This window comes from Astatotilapia calliptera, chromosome 8, assembly GCF_900246225.1.
Source record: "Astatotilapia calliptera chromosome 8, fAstCal1.2, whole genome shotgun sequence".
Classification (NCBI taxonomy): Eukaryota; Metazoa; Chordata; class Actinopteri; order Cichliformes; family Cichlidae; genus Astatotilapia; species Astatotilapia calliptera.
In genome coordinates, this window is record NC_039309.1 from 12,052,827 (window position 1) to 12,065,146 (window position 12,320).

At 39.3% G+C, this 12,320-nt stretch overlaps 1 protein-coding gene across 2 annotated transcripts; it reads left to right on the forward strand.

The window, feature by feature from the left end:
* Positions 1–3,871: 3,871 nt before the first annotated feature.
* LOC113028346 (catechol O-methyltransferase domain-containing protein 1) lies at positions 3,872–11,469 on the forward strand. Of its 2 annotated transcripts, none has more exons than XM_026178542.1 (7): positions 3,872–3,994; positions 5,800–5,924; positions 6,038–6,143; positions 9,161–9,279; positions 9,875–9,929; positions 11,016–11,149; positions 11,248–11,469. In XM_026178542.1, exons 1-7 carry the CDS (start codon positions 3,898–3,900, stop codon positions 11,398–11,400), a joined length of 789 nt encoding a protein of 262 aa, XP_026034327.1. In that variant the 5' UTR covers positions 3,872–3,897; the 3' UTR covers positions 11,401–11,469. The 2 variants fall into 2 exon arrangements, with proteins under 2 accessions (XP_026034327.1, XP_026034329.1); XM_026178544.1 differs by lacking the exon at positions 3,872–3,994 and adding an exon at positions 4,291–4,443.
* The last annotated feature ends 851 nt before the right edge of the window (positions 11,470–12,320 follow it).

A 12,320-nucleotide genomic window follows, 5' to 3' on the forward strand; every position in this document is an offset into this window, starting at 1 on the left:
ATTAATAATAGCTGTTTAAAAGGTTCGAGTCTACACTTACAGCAGCTTTTCTCCCCTGTTATCCTGAGTGGCATATGAGTCATAGAAGTTATTAGAATGAGGTGTTAATCAAAGCTGTGGCTTTTAAATGGCTCTCGACAGCAGTTTGTTGAACAAAAGCTCAACTGTAATAATCTTAACGCTTACCCTGCTTTTAATCAAAATGGCCCAGTGTGACAGAATAAAAATGTTCCAGCACGCCACAATAAATAAAGGCCGTCTGTGCTCTGCTTGGTTTATTAGCTGATACTTTCCCTGAAGTGTGAGTGCAACACTTACTGTATCTATACACTGTAGGATAATCTCATCTCTTTGTGACTCCCTGACCGAACAGCAGTCATCATGATGGCACATGCTGCAGATACACAAAGGAAGCCGTTTAAAAGTTTGCATTATGTCATGCTTCTTGTTCCACATCAACACAGGGGTCAAACCAGTGCGATTTAAATGGCATAAAGGTCAACACTAATAATCCACATGTGAATAAAACAACTGCTTAAAACAACAACAAAAATGTGTCTATCAAACCTACAAACTATGTCAGATAAAACTACAGGCCACTGTTCTTGTTTAGTGGGCGGTAAACCAAAACCTCACATTGAAATAGCTGGATTTCATTAGTATGAGGATGCTGCCCCCTTGTGTAAGAACTCTTGTATTACATGTCTTCTCATTTAACTTTCTGTTTAGCAAATACAATGTAAGAAAAAAAACAATAAAATAATCTAATCTTGATCACATTATATACAGTATTACTTATGATTAGCTAATAATTTATGTCATGGATGATTTTATTTATAATATGTGAATAAAGTTCAAATGAGTACTAAACTTAAATATTAACAATGTGAAGACTGACGGATACTCAAGGAATAAAAGGAGTTATATAAGGAGGAGTAATATTAGGACAGAGATGTTGAAAATTGACTGCAAAAGACAAAAACATATTGTCTCAGTGCTCACATGGAGTTAACAAACATTAGAACATGTAAAAGACAACTGGGAATTTGGGGTCAAATTTGGAACCAGAAAGTGAGACAGTTGGGTAGTGTACACTGTTCTGCTAAAGGGACAAGTACACGCTAATTTGTGAAACTTCGGATTATTTGGTAATTTTCCACATGGAATAACTCATTCCTTAGAGCAAGAATACACTGATAAGCTTCATAAGAACATGGTTGTTGTTGTTGCCTTTACGCTTTAACCAAAGCAATGAAGGCTGGTAACGACTAACTAATCGAAATGCATTTCAATTGAATTGGTTTTCACAGATTCAAGTGTTTTTACTGGGTCATTCCAGCACATGAATTTACATGAGGTGAAATTCATGTCACAGCAAAGGCCCAAAAGAATAACACACACTGAGAGCAATTTATAGAAAAACAAGAAAGGTATTTACAGTGTAACAGTGTAACCAGGAATATATTTAAAGTGGATTTTCAATAAGAAAATAAAAATACAAATAAATATAAATGAATTTCAAAGTCTCAGAGCTGTGTGTGTTGGATAGTACAACATTTATCTTATTTTGGAGAATCAGAGGCTACAGAGCACCATCATAGTCCAACAGCCTTACAGACCTTTCAGCCTTTGTCTCCAATACAATACAATAAAATCCAACAGACAGAAAAAGTAGTTGACAATGAGAAAGCCGACCAATGGCTGGACATAGCAGCACAGGAGGCTGGGGTCTGCCACACCAGACAAGACCCCATGTGCAGGCTGTGCAAAGATGCCCCTGAGACAATCCAGCACATAACAGCAGGGTGCAAGATACTAGCAGACAAAGCATACAGTACCTGGCCAACAATGCCATAACCAAGTGGCTAGCATAGTACACAGGAGCATCTAGGCCAAGTATGGCCTTAAAGTCCCAAGGTCAAAATGGTCAAAATGTTGAGAATGACCGAGCTAAAATCCTGTGGGACTTCCAGAAATAGATGGACAAACTGGCTAAACAACTGGACATAGTAGTGGTGGGCAAGCAGAGGAAGAAGCCCATAATGTGAGATGTAACTATACCAGATGATAGCAACATCAGGAAGAAGTGACACAAACACAAACAAAAAAAGCCCAAGGTGGAGGGTGAAGGCAACAGTGGCCCCCGTGATAATCACAGTACTTGGGGCAGTGAGCCCCAATCTGGGCGAGTAACTCAAACAGATCCCAGAAACAACATCCGACATCTCTGTCCAGAATAGCACACAGCTAGGGACAACAAAGATACTGTATAGGCCCCGAAAGCTCCCAGGCCTCTGGTAGAGGACTTGAGATTGGAGGATAAAGGATGTGGATAAAGGGAATCTGCAAAGTACTATTATTAGCATTATTACTGCAGTAAACTATCATAAATATAGTATTTGCCTCCACACTTTAATAAAATGGAAACTTTGGCTTTATTAAAGTGTATAAAGTTCCATAGAAATAAAAATATTGATTATGGGACACAACATGCCACTGTGCCAAAGAAAAGTTCATTCCTGAGTGGCAGTAAAGTTTAGAGTTTATGCTATCACTAGTAGGGCTGGGAAAAATTATTTACATATATTATTTTCCTTATATCCTATAAAATCACTAGAAAAACTATCTTAAGCCCTAACTAAAATACCCTGAACCAACTGAATCATACTTAAGTCTGTGACAGTGTATGGAAAATAAAAACTACAGCCTAAAAAAATTAAATAAATCAGCAGATATTCATTCGGTTCTTAAAAACATTAATGTCACTGAATTGTTGCTGTTTATTAACTAAATTGTATTTGATTATTTGTTACATTTGTTTCTTTAATCTGAGTGAAACACTCACTGATTCTACAGCCTACTTTACAGTTTTCAGTCTACGGTTTCAGACGTAAAAATACGTGCTTTTGACACTGCATTTCATGGGAAGGGATCTCAAAACTGGATTATCTCTGCCATCTATAATCCAGTTTTGAGATCCCTTCCCAGACGCCTTAACGCCCACTCACATCCTGGGCCATCTGATCTCAGGAATTCGCATGATAAGGTGGGGCCAGGTTTCACAATGAACTCACCCGAAACTCTGGCTGATTGGGACCCACACCCAGTTTCACACCTTGGCTCAGGCGATTAGAGGATCATCAGGGGGTCCTTTTGTCCCTCTGGTTTATATCTGGGACTCTCCACCATTTGACCTTAGAACTGAAGAAGCTTCTCGGATAAGAGGTGAAACGTCTTCAAGTAACTTAAAGAAGTCCAGACGCTTTTCTTTGCAAGCTCCTTTGAATAAAACCTTATACTTCCATATTGCATTTTTTAAATTTTTACTTTACTACAATAACAGCTGTATTTACTTTGCAGATTTAGACTGCATATAAAACCTGAGTAGACTTTACAGTAAACCATGTTTCTCAGAAATAAATTAACCAAATAAATGATGAGTCACAGTGAGTCGGCTGCACCACTAGAACAATAACCAGTGGAAGGATAACCAGGGGATTATGCAATGGCATCCAACTTTAACCCCATCAATGCTCTACACGAAGAAACATGAAATATATAACATCATAAAATTAGTAACAAAAGTAACAAAAAGTATACTTACAATGACGTTTTATAGTGCAGAACTATAGAAATGAAAACTTTTAACTTTCTGCATGAAACGTACTTCTAGTTCAGGTACTTGTTGATCATTAGAAATACACATTAATCTGTTTAAAATTTATTTAATCTGCGAATGTGCGTGTTTTATTAGGATTACAGTTACACTTTCTGATATTTGTCTCCTCGCATCTTTAAATCATAGCGATCCATTTTCTTTCTGCCGTTAGGTTTCTGTTTTACAGTCCTATCAGGAGAGCTGAAGCAGGTCACATGATCGCCACTATGAATACATGAATGGCCATATTTTTAAGGTTGGTTAAGCAGGAATTGAGTTATTCGCGTTTCTGTCGCGCCTCCAGACCAACCACACCAGACCCGTCTCTACTTTGCGGTGAGTTCTCGTTTTCGTGTAGTCGATTGCAGCTACAGTATACAGTTTATTTAAAACCCTGAGTGGGTATGCAACATGTTTTTCCCTTTAGTTAAAATGATTCCGCCACTGTAATTATTATGTTTATCAAAACACACATTCCCTTCTTGTGACCCTTTCTTTCTGAATTGCCTCTCTTGTTTGTTTTGATTTTACATTTTAATCGTGGTGTTTTGTGCCAAGCAGAACACAAAACAGTAGGAGACGCAGACTTGTAGAATTGTAATCGCCTTTCACCCACCCCGGAGCGGCGCCTTTACGCGTAGTATTACGGTACAGTGGCGAGGAAACCCGGAAGAGCTCAAACAGCGCTGAATTTGTGAAAGAAATGTCATTTCGTATCGTTTCTAAAGAAGCGCTGGTGGGCTCCGTCACGCTTGGTGTTGTTTTTGTTGCCGGCTATTTTATCGGTAAGTTCAAAGGCGGACAATGCTACAAAAAGTAATCCTTATGACGTGACGTCGTCGCTAAAGCAAGAAAGCCTGTCTGTAACAAGGTGTGCGCAAGGTGACTTAAAGCCGAACCATTGTGTTTGTTTTTTATGTTTATTATTAATGAGTGGAATACAGGAGAATTGTGTGTGACTCAGACTTCTATGGTATTTTTTTTAATTGTATTTATTTATTACCGCAAGTTAAAAGCTTCAGGGTTATAGTGGTTTTATTATTGGAAGTTATGTTTAGGCTTAGCCTGTATTTGTTGCGTTGTTTTGAACGGGGGAATTTTCAAAAAAATCATATCTCAGGATCTGTTTATCGTATTTTTTTTTCTTCCTGTTAATACAGACAATTAAACAAAAAAATATTCCACTTCATGTTTTGTCGCTGTAAACACTTCGAGTTTGTGTTTATGCCGTTTATCTAAGAGGTAAGAGCTTCGATGCTGATTTGGGGTCTATTGAAATAAATATGCGGTTTCCAGTGATCTGGCTTTTAGTTAAGTTGTAAATTGTGTGAATTACCTTGGTACAACACAAGATGAAGAATATGTTGGTGCACTAATGAACTTATGAGAAGCTGAATCTGAAAAAACAAAACAAAACACAGCCTCCATGATCACATCAATCTTATTTTTAGATTCAGATTCTATTATGTAATGCATAAAGTTTGTATAAGACTGAGTGAACACCTAGTGTAAGGCTTTGCAGTACAAAGTCCTCTTCTAATCATATATTTGCTTCACTTTCTAGCTACTGTTGAGCTTGATAGACTTACAAAAAAACCCCAACAGCTTCTGAAGTGACATTTACAATACAAATTGCATGGTTCACGTGCAAATAATAATTGTTTGTAATGTAATAAAGGATTTATTCTCGACTTCAGTCTTAGAATCATCCCATACAGTTTGCTCAGTTTAAATTATAAAAGATTATGAGTGTAGAAATGTTAGAAAAACTCCTTCTCCTTCCTCCTTAAGTCATATTTTTACAGCTGATTAAATGCCATTTTACAGTAAATTAGGCCCCATATTTATACAAATTTACAGATGCCACATGGATATGTTCTATGTCTACCAAATTATATTTAACAAAAGATGTCAGGTTATCTTATCTTACAGTATTCAATATTAATTTTTTGTCTTTGCTGCTGCTGCAATAATTTAATTTCCCTGTTGAAATCGTTTGGGTTTGAACTTAATCAAATAACTTCTACTTATTAACTAGATCTTAGGTTTCCTGAAATATATTTAAGCTGGCTAGGAGTCCTCTGACATCATTGTGCTCTTAAGATCCTTATGTCTTTTTTATGGTTTGTTTGTGCCCTCAGGAAGAAAGAAATCTTCCAGAATGAGCATCTCCAAAAGTCACTGCGGGGGGAAAGAAAATCCACTGTTACAGTATGTTGTCAATCACTCCGTGAGGGAGCATCCGGTGCTGAAAAAACTCAAATTGGTAAGGAGGTCTTGCCGCTTGTGCTCTGGCAAATCTATTGTAATAAATCTAATCAGGTTTCATATGGCATTATGAAATTTTATGTAACTGGCTTCCGCTCCGCTTGCTTTCAGAGAACAATGGAAGACTCCTGGAACGGGATGATGGTTGCCTCTGAAGAGTCACAGTTGTTGGCCAATTTGGCCAAACTAATAAAAGCTAAGAAAGCGATAGAGATTGGTAAGGGTGACGAATTTGACATCACACGAACATCCAAACTGATAAAAACATGCGCAGCTTTTATGACTAAGCTTTCCCTTTTTTTCACCTGTTCAAACACAGTAACATTGCACAATATGAACACAAAACACTGGCTACTTGGAGTGCACAGGAAATTGCATAGAGAGCAGGACATAGAGCAGGCAAGTCTTCAAAGTGGACTGAACCTTTTTTTTGGCATGTTTAGCAATCAATCAATCAAGGAGCTGTGGAAGCTGCTTTAGTTCTTTAGGACCAAAGTAAACTCGATTTTAATGATTGAATCCATTTTCTAATATGTGCTTTAGTAGTTGCAGTTGGCAGCAGATTAGAATCAAGGATAAAAATATTTTACTTTCTCCATCACCACCAAACGCATGCAAACTTCAGTAGCAATGTGACATGCAGTTTGAGATGCTTTCCAGTTACAGCGAGATTTAAATCGATCACTAATCTGTTCCTGTTCTCACACACACACACACACACACACACACACACACTCTTCTGTGAGGTGTGAGCGCTGTTTGTTTTTAACATAGGTGGAGAATGGCTGCTGACATAATGTGGATCCGAAGATCAATAATTGGCCTTACTGGGGTTGAAAGTCTCGATAAATGCATTCCCACCCATGTAATTGAGCTTTGCTTGGCACATCCGACATACTGTTTTACTTTTGTTTATGATGCGCTTATCTTCAGGGTCATACTCCACATGAAGACCAAAATAGTTCCAAAGGCCAGATCTGAATGAGGGTGGGGGAGGTTCAATTTGCCATGTTGCAACGAGCTTAGCTTCTGTCTTGCTAGCTTGCGCTGCGCTCAGTGGATCTGCGCTTGACAGTGCAGCTTAGGCGGACTAGTCGAACGCAGATCCACTGAGCTCTCAACACAGACAGCATCGTCAGAAGAAAAGTTGATAAAATAAATTAAAAATTTTGTATTGTTCGATACATATGCGTACTGAACCAAAAGCACTGTATCGAACGGTTCAATATCGATAGGAGTATCGTTGCACCCCTAATATATATATATATATATATATATATATCCTGTACATGGATGACATCAAGCTGTATGCCAAGAGTGAACGAGACATCGATTCACTGATCCACACTACCAGGCTATACAGCAATGACATTGGAATGTCGTTCGGACTGGAGAAGTGTAGTCGGATGGTAACAAAGAGAGGGAAGGTAGTCAGAACTGAGGGGATTGAACTACCAGAAGGCAACATTGCAGACATAGAGGACAGTTACAAGTACCTGGGGATCCCGCAGGCAAATGGGAACCATGAAGAGGCCGCTAGAAAAGCTGCAACCACCAAGTACCTGCAGAGGGTCAGGCAAGTCCTGAGGAGTCAGCTGAATGGTAAGAACAAGATCCGGGCCATCAACACCTACGCCCTGCCCGTGATCAGGTACCCTGCTGGGGTAATAGGCTGGCCAAAGGAGGAGATAGAAGCCACTGACATAAAGACAAGAAAGCTCCTTACCATGCATGGAGGGTTTCACCCCAAGTCCAGCACCCTGAGGCTGTACGCTAAGCGGAAGGAAGGGGGCCGGGGACTGGTGAATGTCAGCACCACAGTCCAGGATGAGACAACGAACATCCAAGAATACATTGGGAAGATGGCCCCAACTGACCGAGTGCTCAGTGAATACCTCAGGCAGCAGAAACCCAAGAAAGAGGGGGAAGGCGAGGAACCATCATGGAAGGACAGGCCCCTGCACGGTATGTACCACCAGCAGATAGAGGAGGTGGCTGATATCCAGAAATCCTACCAGTGGCTGGACAAAGCTGGACTGAAAGACAGCACAGAGGAACTAATCATGGCAGCACAAGAACAAGCTCTGAGTACAAGATCCATAGAGGCTGGGGTCTATCACACCAGGCAAGACCCCAGGTGCAGGCTGTGTAAAGATGCCCCAGAGACAATCCAGCACATAACAGCAGGCTGCAAGATGCTAGCAGGCAAGGCATACATGGAACGCCATAACCAAGTGGCCGGCATAGTGTACAGGAACATCTGTGCTGAGTATAACCTGGAAGTCCCGAGGTCAAAATGGGAGATGCCCCCAAGGGTGGTGGAGAATGACCGAGCTAAGATCCTGTGGGACTCCCAGATACAGACGGACAAAGTGGTGGTGGCTAACCAACCGGACATAGTGGTGGTAGACAAACAGAAGAAGACGGCCGTAGTGATCGATGTAGCGGTTCCGAATGACAGCAATAACAGGAAGAAGGAACACGAGAAGCTGGAGAAATACCAAGGGCTCAGAGAAGAGCTCGAGAGGATGTGGAGGGTGAAGGTAACGGTGGTCCCCGTGGTAATCGGAGCACTAGGTGCGGTGACTCCGAAAGCTAGGCGAGTGGCTCCAGCAGATCCCGGGAACAACATCGGAGATCTCTGTCCAGAAGAGCGCAGTCCTGGGAACAGCTAAGATACTGCGCAGGACCCTCAAGCTCCCAGGCCTCTGGTAGAGGACCCGAGCTTGAAGGATAAACCGCCCGCAGGGGCGTGCTGGGTGTTTTTTTTTTGGTTTTTTTTATATATACACACACATATACACACACACACATACAGTATAGATATATTTTTTTGATGGATCAGTACTATATAGATGTCTTTTTAGGGATGTTTGTGGCTTAATAGGCTATTGACTTATCTGTTTAATAATTTTAAGCATGAGAAAGCACAAGTTTGACTGTATTTGTTGCTCCTTAAAATAAAAAAAATATTTTACTTTAAATTATTTTGAAGACAAAGACACATCCTTACTCTTAAAATTCTTTCATTTCATTTCATCAGTGAGGTGCTCCCGTCCTGCATATCCACACATGTAAAAAGCTAGAATCCTAGGAATGTGCAGATGTGGTCAGGAAATCAATTTCTATAGCAAATTGGCTAAAAAAAATAGAGAAAACTGTATTAAAGTATGCAGTATATCACACCCCCTTTCTGTTGTCATGCACAATGATGATTTCTTCTTGCGTCTATAGGAGTTTATACAGGTTACAACACACTGAACATGGCACTGGCCTTGCCTGAAGATGGAGTTGTGATAGCATGCGATATCAGTGAAGAGTACACCAACATTGGTAAACCCTTCTGGAAAGAGGTATGCTTCAAATCTGTGTTTTATTGTTTTATTAAATGTAATAATGCTTATAACAAAGTACCGAACAGTGCAGAGGATGATCAGTCATCACAGGGGAAGTATACAGCTCTGTCTGACATCTTTGCACATAGTTGAGTAAAAGAAAAATAACTATAATCAGTAACTACTGTAACTGATTATAGATATCACATAAAGATATCACTTTATTAAACAAAATATGATTTAGCAGGTTTTTATTTTTTAAATGACTGATATATAAGAAATATTCAGATGATTCGTCTATGATAAGTTGACTATGGCAGTGTAATTATGAAATCTAAAATCAAGCAAGAAAATATTTGTCGAAAGACAAATCTCTTAGCAGTGATTTGTGTCAACAGAATCTGAAGAGCTTAAATGGTCTGATTCTTATATAGCGCTTTAAACATAATAATCTAGGTAAGAACAAGTGTTACACAATACATCTATGTAACGGACTCTGAAAGGTAACTGAATAATCATGCAGATAAATGTATCAGCAACAGGCTTCCTGATATTTTGTGACACACCCTTCACTTCTTTTACTCTTTAAAACATTGTTTCTTTCCATTAACAGGCTGGAGTCGAGAAAAAAATTGATCTGCGCATTCAGCCAGCACTGAAAACTTTAGGTATGGTAATGTTTCTCTTTATTTGCTCTCATACATTTAACTGGAGATTTGCATTTTACTGATAAAAATGTTCAAAAATGTCTTTCCCAAAGGTCTGAGGATGCATTCAATTTCCTTTAGTAGGACAGAGCAGTTTGTGGTAATCTGCGTCCAACAACTGATTTAATTACTCTGGGGGTGTTGCTCTGTTAGTACTTCAGCTGGGGTAAAGGTTTTTGACAAGTTCAACTTGTTGAAAAAGATAATACTTGTTGCAGATGCAGTTTAACGGAGGTTTGAGTCAGAGACTTTGGTACCAGGGTAGCATGGATCGTTAAAATAACTTTCTGGAATCTTTCACCATGTATGATTTAATAAATACTAAATAACTATTTAAGTAACATTGCAAGTAAAGCAGTACTTTATAGTCTTACATTCAGATGTTAAAGTGGGATTTGGGAGGTGGTAGATCCGGTGAGCCTACTTAGAAATAAGTCATGTAAGGGTCATTCCACATCCACTGAACAATCATTTCCAGGCTGATGACCTGCAATTTCTCTAAATATGCGTCTTAATAGAAAATTGCCAAATTTGAGCTTTTTACTGTTGTAAGTTAAATTTAAAAAAAAAAAAACATTTTCTTTTTAATTATGATGAAGTAATAAAGCCTTCAAAGCTCGTGTGCAGCTGTCAAATTTGAAATAAAATCCAGCACTGAAGGCACACAGAGTGGTTGCATATGAATTCACCATTAATGATGAGCAGCACCAATGTTGGCTCTTGGTATTATATATATTGTTTCATAGACCTTTCTTTATAGATTTCTATCACACATTCTTCTGATAAGGTATCTGACTGAAGTAAATGGCACTTGGTTGATCCATCTATCCTTTTATGTGAGCGTGCACAGAGCCTGAAGCAGAAAGCCTGGGTTAACAAAGAGAGACGATAATCACCACTGTGTTAGCCACTATCTCTGCTGAGGGTTTGCAGTTGATGCAAATTAAGCCAAGCTGTGTCAAAGTTGCTTTGTAGTACACCAGCTGTGTGACAGCTACAATACCCTGAGATGGACATTTTACCCCTCGGTTTCATTGTTTCTTTCAGATGATCTCCTGTCTTCTGGCCAAGCAGAAACATTTGACTTCATCTTCATCGATGCTGACAAAGTTAACTATGACAACTACTACGAGAAGTCTCTGCAGCTGTTGAGAAAAGGAGGTGTCATTGCTATCGACAATGTAAGCGCTACAACCAAAATAAGCACGAAACACACAAATTCTTGCACCGTGCCAGTTCAAGCGGCAAAACCTCTATAAAAATGTGTCTGGTGCTGCAGGTGCTGTGGGGTGGGAAGGTGCTGAATCCGTCCCCAGATGACGCCGACACTGTGGCCATTGACAAGCTGAACAGGAAGCTGTACAGAGATGCCCGAATTAATCTGAACATGCTGACAGTGGGAGATGGAGTCACCCTGGCCATCAAATTATAGTGCATATCTGAGAAGTGCTGCTAGTGCGCAGTACTGAAGTTATACAACAGGATTTGATTAAAAAAAATTTAAAAAAACTCCATGTGTTTTGTTTTTGCATTATTTCACTAAACTGACTTCATATAATATCCTCTAATTGGCATCAAGTTAGACATGAGAATAATGTTGATTTCAGTGCTTTATTGTGAAGGACACACAAACAGCTCCGATTAGTGTCGCAGTCCAAAAATGGGAAGTGTTTAATTCACTCAGTCTGACTCAAGCCACAGTGAGGAAAATGAGAATGCATTTAGCATTGACTTGCAACTTAGCAGCTATTGAAGGTAGCAGAGGTCCTGAACTCTTAACTGAGCACAATCAAGCCTCTCTAGGAAACAAGTCCAAACCAAGAGGCTGGGTTCAGTCTTCAGAACATATTTTGTTAGTGACCCTTCCACAGGTAGCACAGTACTAACAAAACACAAAAGTAGAAAGGGTTTAAATAAGGGCAAATTCTACTGTGTGCAAAGTTCCTCTTAGTCATCTTGGATTCAGCTGTGTCAAAGGTCATCTGGTAGCCTGCCAACCACCAATTTGTTTTATTGTTCAGATTTTTTTTTGGGGGGGGGGTTACTGTGAAAAAATACAAGCATTTGGCAAAATTTTACAATAATAAAAAGGTTATGAGAATACTAAGAGTATAAGAATAATAATTTCCAATAAATAAAATCCTTTATTGTCTAGAAATATCTAGAAAGACAGTTTCACTAACCCTGGCTAACAGCACCAAAAACAACAGCTGTTACTTAACAACTCACCTCAAAATTGCTGTCATTGGTCACAAGTGAGCTTCACAGATTCAAAATCTCCTTTGACAAAGTTTTAAAGCCTCTTCTAGAGTAAATAAAGGTGGATGATTCTCACATGGCACTGACAGCTGA

Coding starts and splice junctions, on each gene's coding strand:
- LOC113028346 (XM_026178542.1), top strand. CDS start 3,898: ATGGCCATATTTTTAAGGTTGGTTAAGCAGGAATTGAGTTATTCGCGT. Junction 3,995..5,799: donor AGACCCGTCTCTACTTTGCG/GTGAGTTCTCGT, acceptor TTGTGCCCTCAG/GAAGAAAGAAATCTTCCAGA. Junction 9,930..11,015: donor GCCAGCACTGAAAACTTTAG/GTATGGTAATGT, acceptor TGTTTCTTTCAG/ATGATCTCCTGTCTTCTGGC.